The sequence below is a fragment of the Cryptotermes secundus genome, unplaced genomic scaffold, assembly GCF_002891405.2.
Source record: "Cryptotermes secundus unplaced genomic scaffold, Csec_1.0 scaffold166, whole genome shotgun sequence".
Lineage (NCBI taxonomy): Eukaryota > Metazoa > Arthropoda > Insecta > Blattodea > Kalotermitidae > Cryptotermes > Cryptotermes secundus.
The window spans coordinates 1529526-1549204 of record NW_019720562.1 but is presented as its reverse complement, the minus strand read 5'-3'; the positions used below and the strand labels follow the sequence as shown (position 1 = coordinate 1549204).

The window sequence follows — 19679 nt, the reverse complement described above, 5'->3', positions numbered from 1 at the left end:
CCTAAGGACAATTATGACATGGCGAGCGAGTATTTCGTACTTCAATTTTATGGCTTTCCGTCACTCACAAGTTAGTTTGATGTTACGTACATTATTAACATTACAGAATCCACATATTCCTGCCAGTTTTAATATGTATTTTGTAATCAACAAGTGTGTAACACCGGTCAAAGTTTGACACTTCTCTGGCCATTATCTCCGTAACCGTTCAACTTTGGACATAGGTGTTTTGGGTTATATTGGCATACTTTAACATAAGGAACACCCTCCCGAAGTTTAGTCCATTCCTCCTGGGACACCCTGTATATGCATACTGTGTAAATAATATGAGTACTGCACTTTTATCCAGGAGCCTCAGTGATATAAGCCTGCAAATGAAACACACAAGCCAACTGCCTACTTATCCACAAACTTATATTTTTACATCTACAGAAAAAAAGAAAACAAATTACATACTGGTATGACATACCTACTATGAAAAAAACCAGGACGTTGAATCTTAATAACTCTATAACAATGTTTCACAAATGGTGTGCTGTGAAAGCCCCAGGTTCTGCAAAGTGCAATTAAGAGTTCCACAAGAAATTTTCACTAAAACATATAAAATTGTGCTTCAACTGCTGTTTTTGTTATAATAAAATTCACTTAAAATAATTTTCATTTTGGAGCTTCTATAGATCAGAAACCTCACTTTCAATAGAAGAAATTAACAGACTAAGGATTGATTGATTGATTGATTGATTGATTGATTGATTGATTGATTGATTGATTTAACATCCATAACTGTTACATTATGTACAATTGGACAAGTCAGTTTTTAAAAAAATATATGAGATTAAACATCACATCAAATGACTAATAATATAAAAAACCATAGAAAAATAACATAATAAGTCCTTTAAATATGATAAAACAGTGGATGAGTATAATAAGGCAACAAAAGCTAAACTATAAATTACATGCAATAGCTAAAATAAATTACCTAAGTATCTTTGTTCTATTATTAAGCTAATTCTTGTAAAAATATTCTTGAAGGGAATAAAAAGCTTTGCACAACAAGTAATCCTTTAATTGACACTTAAAAACCTTGAACTCTTGAATACTTCTTATTTGAGAGGGCAAGTTATTATACAATCTTTATTCCCATGTTAATCACACTCCTTTTACAACGTGAGGGTGTTTGTCTCAAATGGGAAAAAGCTTTGTCAAGACATGCAATTTGTCACCTGATACCCTTAATGAGCACTAATTGTGTGAAATTGGATTCTTCAATTATGCAGCGACAAAAGCAAAACACAGAAACAGAATAAATGTGGAGCCAGATTTGAAAACTCAAGTTTCCAATATCAGGCCAAACATAAAAGGAATTTGTGAAGGTAAAAAGAAAAACTGCTCTTCACATCGAAAACTGCAAATTATGTGACATGTTAATTTTCAATTTTCTTTTTTTCATTTAGATGAAAATTTATTTTTTTTTTATAAATACGTGCAGTTAAATAATATGTTGATCTGACACCCTTGTTTAACATTTAATTATTATCTTTACTTATTTGTGGTCCAGTTCTTAGCTTCATATATAAAAATGTTATTAGGGGTTCCATAAAAATTTGAGTGATAAAGGGTTTCACGGGCAAATTAAATTGGTAAGCAATGTTCTGTCACAATCTACCAACTCTAATCAAGATACTGCTATTGGCCTTACCTTAACAATTTTAGGGTCTTTTGTTTCACAGCCTTGTACTAAAGGATAGAGAATTTGGTTGACTATGTAAAATACTGGTGTCTGAGGATTTGCAGTGGCATTTCTGAGCTTCACAATGCCTTCCTCACATGACTGAAAACAATGACATATAAATCAATGATTAAATACTTATGTGAACACTCTCCAGGGGAGTACATAACACTACTGAGCTAGAAAGGGAACACCAGATATTTTAGTAGATCCATAGTACTTATCATTGACAGATTTTGTGATAATTAGGAAATTAAAATGGATGATTTCATAGTTAATCTGTCCACTGATGATACACAATAATCATGATGTAACAGAATACATGCAATAATCATAATATAACAAAACATTTTGCAGTCTTTTGAAGAACTCTTTCTTTCTAGCAAAAATGTATTTTTCATCGACTGCTTTCAAATTGATGTCATGGTACAACATAAATTTAAGAGGTACCTGGATCTAACTCAGCCACAGTTTCTTTTTTTTGGGGGGGGGAGGTATTTCTCAGTCTCTCACAGCTAATACTCATACAGAACTTTAACACACATCATGACAGCTTCCTTATATATTTTTGTGTATTAATGATCACCTCCCAAGCCCATTCACTGCCACACAATCTTCAAAGTTTATAAAACTATAATTAAAGAACCCAAGAATCAACTGACTGACTGACTGACAGTTATAATTTGGCCAATGATGAGAAATGTTTCAAATCGATATTGAAGAGGTTTTAGTGTCATCATCCTTTTTATTCTATAAATGAATATTTTCAAAACAAGGATGACAAAGATGGTAATCTTGATACTTTTTGTAAGGATTTAATGTATAACGTATTATGTTATTTTAACCTTTGTCTCTTTTGTCATCTTGCCTGACAGCTGTACATTTTACTGGATTTGAGGTGCTCAGCTGATTGCCTGTATTAATAAGTAACCGTACTAGGATCTACAATATCTATAATGATATCTCAGTTATTTTATCTCATAAGATATATGTAATTACCATATTTTATATTTGTATTCGTTAATTGAACTTTTAGTATACTTTAATTTTGAAATGTTGTGAAATGAATTTATTTATTTATTTCATATCATATCCATGGATCATTGTACATGATATAGGACAAGTCAAATACTTTACAATACAATAAGTAATAATAATAATAGTAATAATAATAATAATAATAATAATACAATATATAACACAATGATATAATAGTATACAAAGATAATAAAATTATGATTCGAATGATATATATCCTGGGTGGTTATGGTTATGGAGAGTTTGATGGAATGATGGAATATGTTATGGTCGTGTTACGTTAGCTTTTACGGGTTGTAATTCAATCGATTATAACTTGAGCAATTTCCACTTTTTTGTGGTTTGATTATCACTATGTATAATTTCGTTTTATGACTGTTTTGTATGTGACTGAGTTCTATTTTATGAACTGTTCTTGTGTATGTTTTGATTTAATAGACTTGTTCTACATCCTAGGCTTGGCCAAAAAGGATTTATTGAATTTAAAATAAAGTATAAAGATTACAAATACCAAAACACTTTCTTATCTGACTTACTCGCCAAATTTCACTTAAATCTAATACTGGGGAGCTTTGTTATATATGAAGTTAAAACACAGAAGTGTTGGATACATTTTTGTACATAAAAAATAAATAATGATATTCCAGTGTAACTACTACAATCATTTTATCACCCCTTTATAGATAAAATAACACACTCCTTTCACTGCTTGACAATCCTTTCATATTCCAAACAGAACAAAAGTTTGAGGAGGATCTCAAAACATAATGTTTCACCTACTGCTCTGATGAAATTGCCAGAATTCCACCAATAAGTGAAATGTCCATCAGATTTCAAGAGGAATATCTGACAACTCCAGTCTCCTGTGGATGCTTCCACAGAAAACCTTTCCACTGAGTCAATGTCAGTGTATGATTTCAGTCCTTAGCCTTCTTTAGATTACTTTCTCGGTGTGTCTAATATATTTCACACTCAGAACACAATTATTTTGCACATGAGAAACTTGTAAATCGGAAAAACGGATATACAACATAACCTCACTTATTTAAAGAGCCATGAAAGTCAAAGGATACCATTAGCTGCTTTAAATCTTCTAATTAACTTACTTCTTTAATTTGGGGGAATTTCTTTTTTGTCTCTATTGACAAGTTCTTCAAGTCATTTTGTAGACTTTCTAGAAACTTCTGTGCGGCTTCATTCCCCGTTGTCCCACTAACACACTCCATCTGATATATTCACAAGTCTCGAGTTGGGACACAACACGATTAATAGGCCTCGGGCTAATATCTAACACACGTAAGCGTTCATTTCTCTCACTTTGTAGTATCACGCAAAATTATGAAAATGAAACCTCTTTCTAGATTTCACAACATTTTTTTACAGATGAGTTGGCAATGAACACAGATAAACAACTGGGGGATTGATAACCAAGATCGTTATGCCTTCTGAGCGAGAGGTTGACGGGAATCTCAACCGCTGCGGACGGAGACCCAGTCCATCCGATCCGTGCCCATTGCAATGTTAAACTTGTCTTGCGAATTTTTACCACCACGGGTCTGTAACTGCAGCCTTTCATTATATTTATGGCTGACTAGTTTCTCACAATTTCTCTGCTTTCTTGAGAGAAAACATCTTTTACTCTTGGCAGGCACAGGTTTTTGGGAACATTTTGAATAAGCACCATGAGAGAAAAGTACGAGAAACTACTAAAAATGTGAATTGAACGGCGAATAGGAAAGCTACAACGTCTCTAATTTCAAACACAGGTAAAGGTAAAATTGTTCCTGCGCTTAATTAATTAAGCACCTTACCATGAGGCCATGGAGGCGCGTGGTTACATTCATGCCCCAGCCGCTTTTCCCCTAGGGAAAGTCGCTAGCACCCATTGTATAATATGCTTCGTGGACATCACCGCCAGTCTTGAAGCTGTGAAGAACAGAAAAGTTTCTTGTCCCCACTGGAAATCAAACCCAGATTCCTAGGTCGTTGAGGCCGTAGTCGAGTCGTTATACTCACTATGAAAGATGATTTACCACATACATACATAATTAATAAACTCACTGATCCGTTGTCCGAATTTGACCGGATATTGAACATCGCTACTGCAAGCAAAGAACAAAACTATTGACTGCATATTTAGAAGCCAATAAGCATTCATGTTGTGAGCAGTTATTCATATTAATAAGCATTTCAGACAATACAGCTGTTATGGCAATAAAAGTGACTGAATTTTTCAGTATTACGACATCCTTGGTATATAGAGGAGACGAAAGTTACCTGTGGTCTGATGAAAAAAAAATGTTCAAATTAGCGATACATGGTAACTACTGTGATACTCGAATTCGAAATGTCGAACATGTGCGCCTATTAACCTATTAGCCCTATTGGTGTCCGATTGGTCCGAGTCGACCGAGTAACTTTGGTGTACGACGTATAGAGCGGTATAGAGCGTATAGATCTGTGGTGTACGGGGTGGTAGAGCGGTATAGAGACTACTATAGAACGTGCCGAAGAATTCGTCTGGTTTGTTTGCTATAATGTTCGATGATCAAAATGAGTGATTGACACCGATTCATGCGTAGAAGCTGTAGGAGTGACTTTTGAACTTTATTTATACGTCAGTGATGGAGCACACGGGAATGCAGCAAGTGGTTGACGTAGAATGGAAATTCGGCGGTAATATTTCCGTTATGTTGTTGTTCATTACATTCTCGATCCAGCAATAAAACAGTTAATTTTCATTTTGTTATAATTTTATTACACTGATTGCAATTTTGACAATTTGTTTTATATTGTATTGGACATCAGAATTGAGTGGGTTGGAATTAGGGTGTGTACAATGGATTATGTGGGGGCATTATGCTACAAGCCGGAAGGTCGCGGGTTCGAGTCCCAATGAGAAGGGTTTCTGCAGTTGGCCTAATACTTCCAGCCACACTATGGCCCGGGGGTTGACTCAGCCTCTAACAGAAATGAGTTCTGGGAATATTCTTAGGGGGGCTAAAAGGAGGCTGATGCGTAAGGCTGACAATCTTACCGCCATCTGTGAGCCGTTGTCTAGAGAAAATGTGGGAGGCTCGACATCTCAAAACCCTATGGGCCTTTGCGGCCTCTTACAGGGATAGCTTCACCCTTTTCTTTACAATGTATTATGTTAGGGGTAGCTAACATGAATATAACCGAAGTATTTGTGAATAAATATTGATGAAAATCACAATATTTTTCAGAGGCTTGCTAATAAAAGGAGAAATTATAAAGACTGCATCCTAACATTTGATGTGCCCATGTCCCTTGACATGTTCATAAGAAGATATTTGTGTATCTGCTATAAAAACATTATACAGTAATCACAGATTTTCCAGCCACATGTAATGCTGCCACATTGTTTATCTTTAAAAATACGAGTATTCTTTGTGGTAGTGGAATGTTTCATCACATGATACTTGTAATTTTTTTTTTCCAAATAAAGGAATTTCTAAATATCTTCATATTTTCTGCAGCCAGAGAATAGTTTGTCACGAGTAAAGCAACATAACTGGAGTTTCATGAAAAGCATTCAGAATGGTATTAAGGGAACCAGGCTGAACTGCAGTGGTTTTAGAACACAAGTCAAATGAATTGAGTAGAAATTTTGAGGGTGGGGGTAAAGGAGATGTCTGACAAAAAAAAAGTAAAATGAAGCAAGCAAAACAAATATTAGAGAGTGGTATAAAGGCTTAAATAAATTTAAGAAGAGATACTAACTTAGGACAAACTTTGTAAAAGATTAAAATGGAATTCCTACAGTGTAAATAGGTCAGCCAGTTGCCTCATTTAGCTAGTAAACACATGTAGGGTAATTTTAAAATTGTAAATCCTTGGAAGTACTGAATAGCCTGCATTTCCAAGACATTTAAATCTGAATTTTGTTGAGTTTCAAGATGTTGCCAACTTTATGATGTCCTGAGGTGGGTGACATTCACTGTCTGTGCATTACAAGTACAGACATTCTGCATGTATGACATAAGTATGGAATTTTCTGTTTCTTTTTGGATCAGTGTGTATCACATTCTACTTTTCTGAAGTTTTTCTGTGTGTGAAGTTCTCCCTTTTTCCCAGAACTAATCTAATACAAGACTAAAGCTTGTGTTTGCTGACACTTTGTCACCCCAGTCTCCATTCTTGGGTGGGGGGGATGCTAGTTTCTTCCACAGTTACTATACAAATCCAAGAGTAGCAACATGTGAATTGTTACTGTATGAATTCTAGATTGGCTGAGAACCCCTTTCAGCCACCATCTGAATCTCATAAAAATTGCTGGCAGCAGCAGGACTTGTACAACATTGTCATAACTAAGACTATCAATGCTATGTTCCTCTTCATCACTTTCAGCTTGCTTGTAATCACTGTGACGTACTCCAGAAACTGAACCATGATTACTGTGAACAGCAAAATCTTCACATTCATTTACATGGCTTCCTTCTTCATTGTACATCCATCATAAGATAGTTCAGAATTCTGATTACTGTAGATCACTAAACATGAGGTTCCTGGAATAAAGTGTTAAATTTAGTACCCACATCCAGTCTGCCTAGACTGCTTGCACAAACCAGTAGAAAATTATTTGACAGATCCTGGTCAGCTGAACTGAGAGGGGGTTTATTGTATGGTGGAAAGTATTGACATTGACTCGTATGGGTATTGGTTGAACTGATAATACAATCTGTTTGACTAACTACTTTAGTCTGACAGGCCAAACCTGGGTACTTATGGGTTAATTGTGTTAGACAGATTGACATATATACACCTGAACCATTAGTATCCGAGCCTAGTTCCTTTGAGCTTGAGAATGCTATCAGAAAGTTGAAAGTTATAAATTGCCAGATACTGATACAATTGTGGTAGAACTGATTCAAGCAGGAAGTGAGACATTACATTCTGAGATCCATAAACTTATTCGGTTTGTTTGGAGTAGGGAAGAACTGCCTAAGCAGTGGAAGGAATCTGTTAAGGTAAAGTTCCTGTGATTAACTAACTAAGCACTATGTCATGATGTATTCTTGACCTCACCACTAGTTGGAGGTGAGTGGTCAGCTTCATGCCCCAGCCACTCCCCCCCAATGGATAGTAGGCTGGGTGGGTCCCAGAACTGGTCTGAATGATGTGGAGAGGAGAAAAGTCTTGTCTCTACCAGAACTTACAACTCCAACCTGTAGTCAGTTGCTATACTGACTGCACTACCCCGATTACATGTTTATAAAAAGTGTGATTAAACTAACTAATAATCATTGAGGAATATCTCTCTTATCCACTTCATGCAATATTTTTTAACATTCTGCTGAAGGTTAACTCAAAATTATTGGGAATAGTCATTGTGGAATTTAGTGCTATAAATTAACTGGATCAGTTATGAGTATTTGACATTTATCATATAGTAACTAATTATAGACTACAGTAAGCCTGTGGACACAGGAAATAAATGCTCTTCAAAACTTTCATTAAATTTATTCTACCCATGCAGGTAGTTAGGCTAATTAAATGATTAAACACTATAGACAAGTATATTAACTTAAAATTTATATCAGTAAACATATTTCTGATGTCATGGTTTGAAACCAGATGTTTTATTACCATTATTTTTCCAGCTTTGCCTTTCTTCACATATATAGCCAAGCAGCTATCAAGAGGCAGTACGGTCGCCATATTAAATGTATTCATCTGTCAGACCACTTTGTGGCAGATGGGTGAATGCTTAGAGTTAGAATATTCTGAATTTTTGGTAACTCTTCCCCTTTCATGTCAGTTTTGAAGAATGTAATATTTGATTGTTTGTTGGCAGTGACTGCAGCCAGCAGCAAGGAAAGACAAGTGGGTACCACTTACCTCCACTTGAAGCTTGTGTTGGACACTGGTTGTGGGCATACAAAGAATGTTTATTTGGAGATGTCTCTACCTCAGTTCTATGCTTTCCTGCATGAACTAGAGAAGGCAAAGGGTAGTTTAGATTACATCAGTTAGCATCTTGCATTTTCTTTTGGTTTCTTCTTTTTTTATGAAATGCATATCTGCCTCATCCAGAATATCGATGAAAATAATTGAAATGCTTCCCACCTTGGACAAAGAAAGAAAGCAGTGATATTCTGTAAAAATTGACAGCTGCTCTGTGAGTCATCAATATTACAAAATCTTTATTCAAAACTGACTGTACGAGTATATCTGCACTTCTTTTCTTTGGCAACGAATTGTTTCTAATGAAAGTGTTTGTAGTGTTCATTCTTGCTCTTATTCTGTCCTTTGTTTTTGAAAGTGGTTTACTGAAGGGGCCACGTTAACCTTTCATCATTATTGAATCTTGCAAGTTAAAGTTAAATGAAGGAACTAGTGGATGTGAAATGTGGCTATATCACCCTTGAGAGAATGGCTCTTTCCACATAGTGTGGCAATGGTACAGTATGAATGACAAGTCTCATGACATGTAAAGAAGACAATATGAATGAAGCCAGTGTTATGCAGTACTGCTTGAAGGAGCTGATTATTTTTCTACTTTTAAATTTAGCTGAAGTACTGTAATATACTGTCATATTTTTTTGGCACAGTGAATGCACCTTCCATGCTGCAGTATTTTAAGTACTGAACATAAGCAGAAAATGCACTATGCAGGTCCTTAAATTTTCTAATGTGCAAGAATTTTTTTGGGGGGTGGGGATGTGCTCACAGTTGCAGGACTTATCAGAACAGAATGAAACATGGTACTGCATGGAAAAGCAGTACCAGAATGAGTAAATGTAGCAGCAGTAGTGGATTCTAAATATGGTGAAATTCCCATTTAATGTTCCACAGTTTAAGGTTTTCCCTCATTTAATGTTCAATTTCAGTGTTCCCAAGCCAGTAAACTCCATGTTAACATTACCTACACTTAAGATTTTCCTCAGTTAATATTTGAAAGAATCTGTAAACTGAAGTTTTACTGTTTGTGTTTTGAAGGTTTCAGTAGAAACATATTTGCTAAAACAGAAAAGTACATGTCAGTTGGCAGTAACGCATACCTGAGCCAGTTTTAATAACTGACCGGTCATAGTTGTCAGTATGCAAAATAGACCGCCAGTCACGGTAGCCAAGAGGTCTAAGGCATGCACTGTCTTCGCTCGCACAAGCCGGGATCGTGGGTTCGAATCCCACTCAGGGCATGGATGTTTGTCTACAGGTAGAGGCCTTGCGATGAGCTGATCAGTCGCCCAAGGAGTCCTACCGTATGTGTAAGATCTAGAAAAACCAAAGTGAACAGAGTTAATGGTGGTAGGCCTAGGCCCACTGGGGCTGTAGTGCCAAGGGGGGGGGGAAATGCAAAATAGACCAATCATGTGCTATAATGATTAATTATAATTTAAGATAAAATACAAAATTGTGCACCCCAGTGTTTAATGCCCAGTTTATTCTGACATATAACTTGGTATATAATACAGCAATACCTCGCATAGTCCGGATTTCAAATTTCTCCGGTTTGAAAATTTCAAAACACTAAATTTTAATTGAGCAAAATAAAAATAAATTCTAAGAAATCAGTACACAAAATTATTTTTAATACGTAAATGATCGTTTTTTTTCCTTTATACAGTCAAGTTTTTTTTGTGCGGTTTATTTTTATGTGGTTTTAAAGTTATGCAATATGATACATATTTCAATTTTTTCTGGGGTTCCCTGTTGTATTTGTATGTATCTATGCTCTGGGTCATTCATTCTTGAGCTCTGACAGCTATCGCTGGAGGAGATGAGGGGAGCACTACTTCAACGGAATTTTGGAAGAACTAAATCAGAAACATTATCGAAAATATAGACGAAGCATGGCATGAATTAATGGCAAGCAAGCTGAGGGCAGTATGGAAACATAACATATACCACATTGTGCAAATGATTTCATTGGTTTTGAAACTCATTTTGCTGAAGTCACTAATAACATAGTGGAAATTGGACAGAAACTTGGCTTCAATGAGTTAGATTCCATCAACATAATTCAGTGCATCAAATTGAACACTAATGAACTAGATAATTAAACACTTATTAACATAGATGAACAGCAGGGTTATGAAGAACGGGAGGACAACTTAGACAACGACAACTGTTAACGTGCCTGCACGAGAATTAGCAGCTGAACATGTATAAAAATTATTGGAATGGTTGAAACCTTGTCAGAGCATATTATGGAAGTTGATCCCAATATTGAATGTAGCCTTACGATAAACGATGCAATTCATTGCTACAAAGAAATGTATGAAGAGAAAAGGCCAAAGAAGAAAAATGTGCAGACATCAATATTGCAATTTTTAGAGAATAAAAAATGAATTGCAAAAAAAAATGATTTTTTTAAAATTATTTCTAATAAAGACATTTGAATTTATTAATTGCTTTTTATTTATTGAAAAAACAGTTTTTTTAACCAAGTATCATTTTTTGTATGTATTTAGTTCCTCAATTAGTCTGGTTTCAAACAGTCCGGGATATCGGTGGAACCAATTACCTGGACTAGCGAGGTATTGCTGTATTTGAATTAGTACAAATTTATTTTAACTGTGAACAATGTAGCTGTGTGAGGGGCATGAGATTGTAATTGCTGTCTTAATGTGGTCAAGACAGTGCAAACATGTTTTGTAACAAAACATATTTGATTATGATGTACTTCAATTCAGTCATTTGTCTTCCTTGGAAAGTAGTTTTCCTTGTGACTAAGTACCACACCACCAAGGAATATCCAGTTTCTAAACCACTATTTTATTCTTATATAAGATCAAGTTTCATAGTTTCACTTCCTGTTGCACCACTTCACTGTCCTAATGCTGTCAGACTTATTAATTTCAGTATGCTTCCTGGAGGAAAATAAATTTTACTGTGTTAACTGCATTAGATACAGCAAAGGAGTTAATGAAGTAAAGTGAAATACCTGTTTAGGGTTTTGTTTGGAGAGCAGTTGATTTAAATAGTAAACTGATGAAAAGTGTAAGTGGAGGAAGTTACTGGCTTGGAGTCACAAAAACTGAATGTTAAATGAAGGAAAACTTAAACCAAGGAACAATGAATGGGGTCTTCACTGTACATTCACATTTACAGCAAAATATAATTGAATATATCATAGTAAAGGTTTGCGTTAGTTACGCTATGTCAGTGCTTCTCCCCTTGATGAAAGGAAGGAATACAATAGTTCTGGAACTTAAGAAGTGATGTATATCATTATTATTGACCTGAGTTTAGACACTGAAATAATTATGATACTTGACTTTAGTTACCAAATTTTTGAGTGGTGGTTTCTAAAGAAGAAGAAAAAATTGTGCCATATGTTAAGTAAAAGAAAGTTACTATTATATTATGAAAAATTCAGCTTCATTATTTCAGTGTTTAAACTCGTATTTAAGGTATAAAGATTAAATATTACATATAAAAGGACCAATAAATGATCCAAATGATGTACAATACTGGATTACTGTCTTTTTATTTTGAGCAATATTGAAGAAATTGATTCCTAGAAGAAAGAACATATGCATGTCTTCATATAAAGACAGTATTTTCACTGGTAGTCACACTTGTTCATGGAGATCATCTTCCCAGTTGAGCTTCATGTAATGTACCTATAACTTCCATGCAGACCATCTCCTGTATGCTCATGATATACTTGTAGCTTGTCCAGTTTCCTAGTAGTTGCATACCTTTTACATACATGCTTGGAGGGCTCTTGTGAACATGGTGATGGATCTTCGGGTTCCATAAAATGCTGCTAACTTCTCGAGTAGCTGAACAGTTGGTGGCTTCTCAAGAAGGGCTCAGCTCCAAGAGTGAGAGAGTGAGTATACATACATGGCTGCATCTGACCTAGTAAGAGCTCTATATCAGTAATACAATCTCATGTTATAAGCATGTCAGGTGGTTAAAATTACTGATGTTTCAGGGACCATCTCTGTCCTCATCAGAGTCTGATGTGACATAGGACTGAAACTGTCCTGTCCTATGTCACGTGAGTAATTTTTAACCCACCAATTACACATATATTCATACATACTTTAACTAGTCCCATACCTATATCTTCCTACCTGAAGATTGAGACAGAACCAGGCTGCCTTCCTCCCCCCCCCCCAGACCATTCTAAGTAGGAAAGGACTAAGTAAATATTTGCCTATGAAGATATTAATACAGGTTAATTAAAAAATAACGTGACATGACACCTGAAAGGCAGAATAATGGAGCCAGAAGAAATTATCTTTTGCTAGGTAACAGCTATGCACAAAACAGTTGAAGACACTGTTGGAGACAGGGTGTTCTGTATGATCTAACCTGAGGTTATATAGCATGCACAAAAAAGGCAAGTTAGTTGAGAGCCAGCAGCTGGGGCAGTGAGTTAGTTCTGACAGTCACCAACTGGTAAGGAAGCAGAGGACACTGTTGGGATCCATTATCAGGCGAAAACTTATGACTGTGTGTGCTGCAGTCAGAAGTAGAGTGCATGAATTAAGAGTTATAGTTACCTGTAGTCATGATTTATCCAATTACCAATCCAAACCCTGTGGCTAGTATCTTAATTAGCCCAGTTCCATGGTCATACCAAATTCAATGGAAATTTAAAATATTTTCCCCCATGTCAGGCTATATTGAAGTGTATGAATACAGTTGATACTTTCTCATAAGAGAAAAGCGGCCTCCGTAGTCTAGAGGTAACGTTCCCACCTCATGACTCATGGTACGCGGGTTCAAATACCCGGCGGAGGTCGTCAATTTTTTAAGGGCGGAAAAATTCAGGGAACAAGTCCTCCGGGAGGGACTTTAAGCTGTGTGTCCCCTGTTGTAACTTTACGGCACGTAAAAGAACCTTGTATCTCCAAAGGAGATCACTGAGCCAAATTCCAGGACGTTTCCCGCCCAATAATAGTCTCTAAGGCCTCTGATAGACGGGGGAAGCATTATAGACACTGCTAAGCAAGTGGCCGATCTTGCTTGCTCAGCGGGACTGATGGTACGCACCATTTATTGGTAGGGTATAGAGACTGGTAGAATATCATAGAGGGAAGCACAATGGACCAATACTGGTCTAAGTGCATGGGGAACCCCACCCTCTCCAATAACTTCTCATAAGAGAATCTGAATGTTCAATACCACTAATACAAAAGCCTGTCATTAGACACAACCATGAGTCAAGTCACAGCACCTCCCTACTCAAAACCTACATGAAAATGTGTTAGCCTTAACGTCTTCCACCTCATAACCTGAACTTTATTTAATACTATCCTTTCTTTCTTCATCTCTTCAGTTGCCACTTTCTGAATACCTCACCAGAGTTACATAGCTTCATTTGTATGCCACTACCATGTAAATATGTCTGTTATTTATAAACACCTGATGATGGTCGTAAATGACAGAAACATGTAACAAAATAACATCTTCATAAAACTAACTGATTTTTATCAACAATTCGATTCTATCAGTTATTTATCACAAGTATAAAATTGTTGTGGTTGATGGACATATTTACATTGTAAAGTTACATAGGTTATACACCTTTTGTGCTTCATGCCCAACCCATTGTAACTTCCTTGATTTGACTATGCTAATGATAGGTGACCTGTATAATTGACAAAGTTTCTTGCATTTTAATATTGCCCATTCCTGAATAATTTATGAATTAGTCTGTTCTGAATGTTTTATAGCTTTCCAGCTGACTGGGAGTAATTATTTCCTTTCCCATCATTGTATATTCTTTGTTCTTACTGTTAAGATTGAGTGTAAGTGCTGATGGTGTGGGGTGCAGATGCTTTAGTGACTGATGATGAAGTATTCCAGTCCAACAGAATGAGTTTTGAGGAGCCGGGATAGCATAGTCAGTAAATTGACTAGCTACAGGCTGGATGACCGAGGGGCTGGAGTTCGAAACCTGGTAGGGTCAAGAGTTTTCTCTTCTCCATGTTGTCCAGACCAGCTCTCGGGTCCACCCAATCATCTATCCAATGGTTACCAGGGGCTCTTTCCCCGAGGGATAAAGGGGCTGGAGCATGAAGCTGACCACTCACTTCCAGCTAGTGCCAAGGTCAAGAAAATGTGAATCTATACATCCACTCCCCCATACGCCTTCATGATGTAGTGCTTAATTAGTTAAGCACTGGGACAACAAAACAAGATCGGCCTTCTTTTGCTGTCTGTAATTGTTCCATTACTTAACTCCTTCAGTGGTGACCTTAAAATTCAAATTATATTCTCAGAAATACATTACTGCATCTACAAAGCTGTGACAAACAATTCCATATGATGCAGCAGTCTTCTGGGAAGTTTAAGAACTATGTACCGCAACTGCTACACAGCCCAAAGAAATATTAGGATATAATAAATACAGCACTGGTCTGAGTTTAAAAGTTTTCTAGGATGTACAGGGTACGAACAGAGTGAATCACAGAAAAGTTTTGGGAATACTACTGAAGTGGTTATTATATTTTTCACACACTGCAGAGGAAGTAACTTTTTGACATGTTCAGTGTATCCAAGTGTTATGTACATGTAATTTAGCAATGGGCATGGACTTATGACTCTGGAGCTTCCCTTAACCTAAGAAAATGTAGGTTGCACAGAGTGGGTGGTTTAGAATTTTCATTTCTAGGTCCTAGCCTGCAGTGCAACATGTGGTATGTGAGTAATGAACGGGTGAAATCCTGTTATTGCATAATTACTAACTTGTCCATTCAGGCACAACTGTTTTCACTGTTCATACAAGGTGTGAAAATGTAATTCCCCCAATGGCCCTACAGTTGCAAAATTTGCTTACCTGTGCACTATCAGCTGCTGTTGCCTTCAAAATACTCTCCTTGTGAAGCTATGCACTTTGTGAGACAATGATGCCACTGCTGGAAACAGTCTTGAAAATCGTTTTCTGGAATATCTTGCAGTAACATCACATTGCATTAGATGTCAGGAATAATATTTGGGCCTTCAGGGCATTTTTTTAATTTTGGAATGAGCTAAGTCAGGTGAATAAGATGGATCCATCTTTGTTACGGATTTCTTAGCCAGGAACTTGTGAACTCTTAATGCATCATGTGCAGGGGCACTGTGATAGTGGACAATCCACTTGTCGGGCCACAGTTCGGGTCTTTTCCTCTGAACAGATTCCTGTAACCTTGTCAGCACTTCCAAATAACACTGTTGCTTCACCATTTGTCCCTATGCAATGAATTCATAGTGGATTATCCCATTGTGATTGAAGAAACAAGCATGGTCTTGAACTGCAGGCGAGACATGCATACTTTTTTTTTTGGGCGAGGTGAATTCTGTGTTCTCCACTGTGTGCTCTGGTGTTTCTTTCCAGGTCATATTGAAAACACTATATTTCATTACCAGTAATGACCGTATGAAACCTCTGCATTGTGTAAAAGATCAGATGAAACGTGAAGCTGACATTTCTGGTCATCTGTCAAGATTTGAGGCACCATCTTTGCATAAATGTTTCTCATTCCCAAATCCTCCATAATAGTCGATTCAATATTTCTGCTATTAGTTTCACACCTAATCTTTGCTCTGAGTGCACCAAGGTTTGTACTCTGTCCATGTTTACATCTGTCCTTTGTGTTTTTGGTGGCCCACTTCTTGGGTCATCTTGCATATCTTCTTTCCCTTTCTTGAACCACCTGTGCCATTCAGAAACACTCAATTTCTTCATAGCGTTTTCACCATAAGCCACTATTAATAGGGCCAACATTTCACTGACATTTATACATCTTCATACAACACTTGATATTTATCTGCTGCTCCAGATTCTTGTCACTTGTTTTTCTGCCAATAGTATGACATGCATATGTACTACTTCCTCTGCTGCTTGGGACCAAATGACTCATTTGGTCTGTGGCTTATGTAAACAAGTTGGAACACGTCCAAACATGCTTGGGTACATGAAACACCCCAGAGACATGCTGCAGCCATAGGAATTAAATTGTTGCACCTTGTAATTAACAGCTGCAAATCATCTTGAATGTTTTTAGATCTTCAAAACATTTTTTTGTACTGGCCAGATTCTATGTGATAGGGCAGCATTCAAAACAGGTGTTTTTACTGTTAGCTGTATTGAGAAACAGTTTGCCCAAACTATGCCCATAATTTGTCAGCAAATCTCTGACCTCATTTCGCAGCCAGCATGCACAGTTACACACAGTTGCTGATGCATGGCAAGGAGACTTCATACTTGTGTCAACATGTATATTAGTCAAGTCTACCACGTGGAGCTAAAGGTTTATGCGGTTGCTGGTTTTGCAGCAACCTGTACAGTAACAGGAACCTTAAAAGGAATAAGGATTATGCACAAGATTAAAACAAGCAATGAATATTTAATTGTGAAAAAATGTTGAGAAATGTACTCATTAAACTTTGCACATTAGGTTTCTTTATCTGATTGATATATGAAATGTGTTTCACAGCCACTGTCTCATTCACAGTTTTAAAATATGGGTAAACTAATTATAAATCCCTAAAAATATGCTGCAAACAATATGGTGGGATTTTGCATTGAAAATCATAGTTAAATCTCTAAGGTAGCTTAATTTCAACATTAGTCTCAACATAAAGCTCTCTACAGAACTTCATTGCCTATTATAAAGATTTGCAATGGGGAATCCCATCATCATGTTTGTGACCTACATTTAAGCATTACCTTACATACACGAAAGAGATCAACTGACTTGTTCTCATGTTAATATAAATTATTTGCATGTTGCACGTATAAATGTTGATTCTTCTGTAAAAAATTATGGCTGCATTGTTTTCTCAACTTTCACCTTAAATCTTTTATAGTTACAAAGGACTACCTTATAACATTCACTGCTGCACTACTTTATTTAGATGTATGACTACTGAGCAAGTATACAGTTTCTCATTTCAGTACTTGCTGGCATGACTTTTAGTATCAGTTCTTAATCACTAAATCACTTATTAAAGTTAATTAGTTTTATTTTGTATGGACAAATCATTGTCATATTCTCACAGAATACTAACATACAGAAATCATGTATATCTCATACCTGAAAGATTTAAATTAAAATGGGGGGGGGGGAATGTAAAACTAAGTAAAATATATTTCTTAAGTACAGATCCAACACTTCTGCTATAGAGCTGCTAATGGAGATGAACAGGATTAGTAGTTTGTTATGGGGGGGGGGGAATGCTGCCTGTACAATTTAAATGTGTAACCTGCAAATACTGTATTCTTTGCCCACTGGGAACATGGGCAATAGAATGGCCATATCTGTTGTGCAGTGTATTTTCTCAAGATTTTTTTATAACCTACCACTAGTCCACCAGTCTATCTTGCAGTCTTATCAATAATAAAATTGTTACAGCCTTATTAATTAGGGTAGTCTGTTAGTATTCACCTGTTCTAACTCTGGTACTATTATGCAATCAATATGGGTTTTACAGATGGCAAGGCCTCTACAGGGATGTTTCCTTGTTGTTGACTGGTTTACCTTACAAAGATGACAAACAACAGCTCAAGCTGAAGCTACAGTCCATAGCACAAACTTCAATTCTGGCACACTTCTTTACTCCTGCTGCAATAATAAAAATATACATTCTTTATGACACATTTTGAAACCCATTCATTTTTTGGTTTGTCGATGTACTTTATATTTCCACCCAACAGAGCTTTCTCAGAATCCAACCTTGTGTTGGGAGATGGGATATACTGAAATGTCCTAGAGGAAGATGCACAGTCGGGACTTCACAAGCCTAAAGACAGCTATGATGGTCATGAAAATCTCTAGGGAACCATTGTTTCTCCTCACATCAAAATTAATTATTCATATGCTGCAAAGTTATCAGAGTCATAGTAGTAACTTTCTAATGGTCACCAACTGAAAATCAAATGACCCACCCTTGTTACTATAGTAGATGGAGTATATACCAGGTTTAATATTAAGGTAAGGGCTGCTAAGAGTTTAAACATTTTGACTGAAAGCAATGAGGAGGAAGAATTACTTGAATTCAGAATGTGGGTGGATTTAAACAGCTACTGAAGAATACTACTTTGTGGGATGTTACACCATATGTGGTAGAAGTTTACTGGTGTCTCTCCAAAACACCAGTAACCTCCTAATATACTACATAGTTGTAACATCCCAGAAGATAGTACTCTTTATAGTCACTGCTGTGAGAACATACAAGGTTTGTCCGGAAAGTAATGCAATTAAGTTCGTAAAAAAATTATTCAAGATATCGTTACAGACGTTTAAAATTCTTCAAAGTACTCCCCTTGGGCATCCACACACTTTTGCCAGCGACTATTCCATGCACGGTACACATCCTGGAAGGCATCGACGGGCACCTTGTTTACAGCCTTTGTCACAGCGGTCTTCTTCTTCGGGAACAAAAAGAAGTCTGCGATCACTCGCGATCGTCACTCGGTTGTTCTTGTTGTCGTCAGTCAACAATTTGGGGACCAACTTGGCACACACTTTCTGCATGTGCAAATTGTTGGTAACGATGTCATGCAGTGGTTTTCGGAATACTGAGTCTCTGCTATCATCCGAACACTCATTTGACGATCGGTATTTAAAAGATCACGAACAAGAGACACATTTTTGTCACTTTTGCTGGTTGACTGCCGTCCAGAGCGGGGGTCATTTTCCACCTCTTCCCGGCCATTTTTAAACAACTTCAACCATGTGGAGGACCTGGAGACTTGAGAATAGGAGAGAGCAGAGTCCCCATAAGCTTCCTGAATCATTTGGTGGGTGTCGGCGAGGCTTTTGTTCAGTTCAGCACGGAACTTGATCGCGTAACGTTTGATAGTTTTCTCCATTGCGCATTGTGACACAGGCACTAACAGGAGGTTCACGGAAACACCGATTCTGACACCCCCAGAGCTTACTCAGAGCAGACTGAGCTTGGAAGCGTTGTGAAGCTAAGAGTCCCCCCCCCC

General features: G+C 36.8%; 2 protein-coding genes and 1 long non-coding RNA gene across 10 annotated transcripts in view; 1 reads left to right on the top strand and 2 right to left on the bottom strand.

The window, feature by feature from the left end:
* Positions 1-4227, bottom strand: part of LOC111868425 (protein MON2 homolog) — a 91766-nt gene extending 87539 nt beyond the window's left edge. The window contains exons 1-2 of the mRNA XM_023859040.2: positions 3877-4227; positions 1703-1834 (exon numbers count right to left, since the gene is read on the bottom strand). Of these exons, the coding sequence (XP_023714808.1) occupies positions 1703-1834; positions 3877-3996 (252 nt within the window). The 5' untranslated portion in view covers positions 3997-4227. The remainder of the gene's footprint in view (positions 1-1702; positions 1835-3876) is intronic.
* Positions 4228-4920: 693 nt separating this feature from the next.
* Positions 4921-8823, top strand: LOC111868436. Its single transcript, XR_002843511.2, has 2 exons — positions 4921-5446; positions 8589-8823. It is a non-coding gene; the product is annotated as an uncharacterized LOC111868436 (long non-coding RNA).
* Positions 8824-16943: 8120 nt separating this feature from the next.
* LOC111868118 (dual serine/threonine and tyrosine protein kinase) overlaps positions 16944-19679 on the bottom strand; it is a 79547-nt gene continuing 76811 nt past the window's right edge. For all 8 annotated transcript variants that reach the window (XM_023858529.2, XM_023858537.2, XM_023858544.2 and 5 more), the window contains one exon: positions 16944-18309. In XM_023858529.2, the coding sequence (XP_023714297.1) occupies positions 18227-18309 (83 nt within the window). In that variant the 3' untranslated portion in view covers positions 16944-18226. The remainder of the gene's footprint in view (positions 18310-19679) is intronic.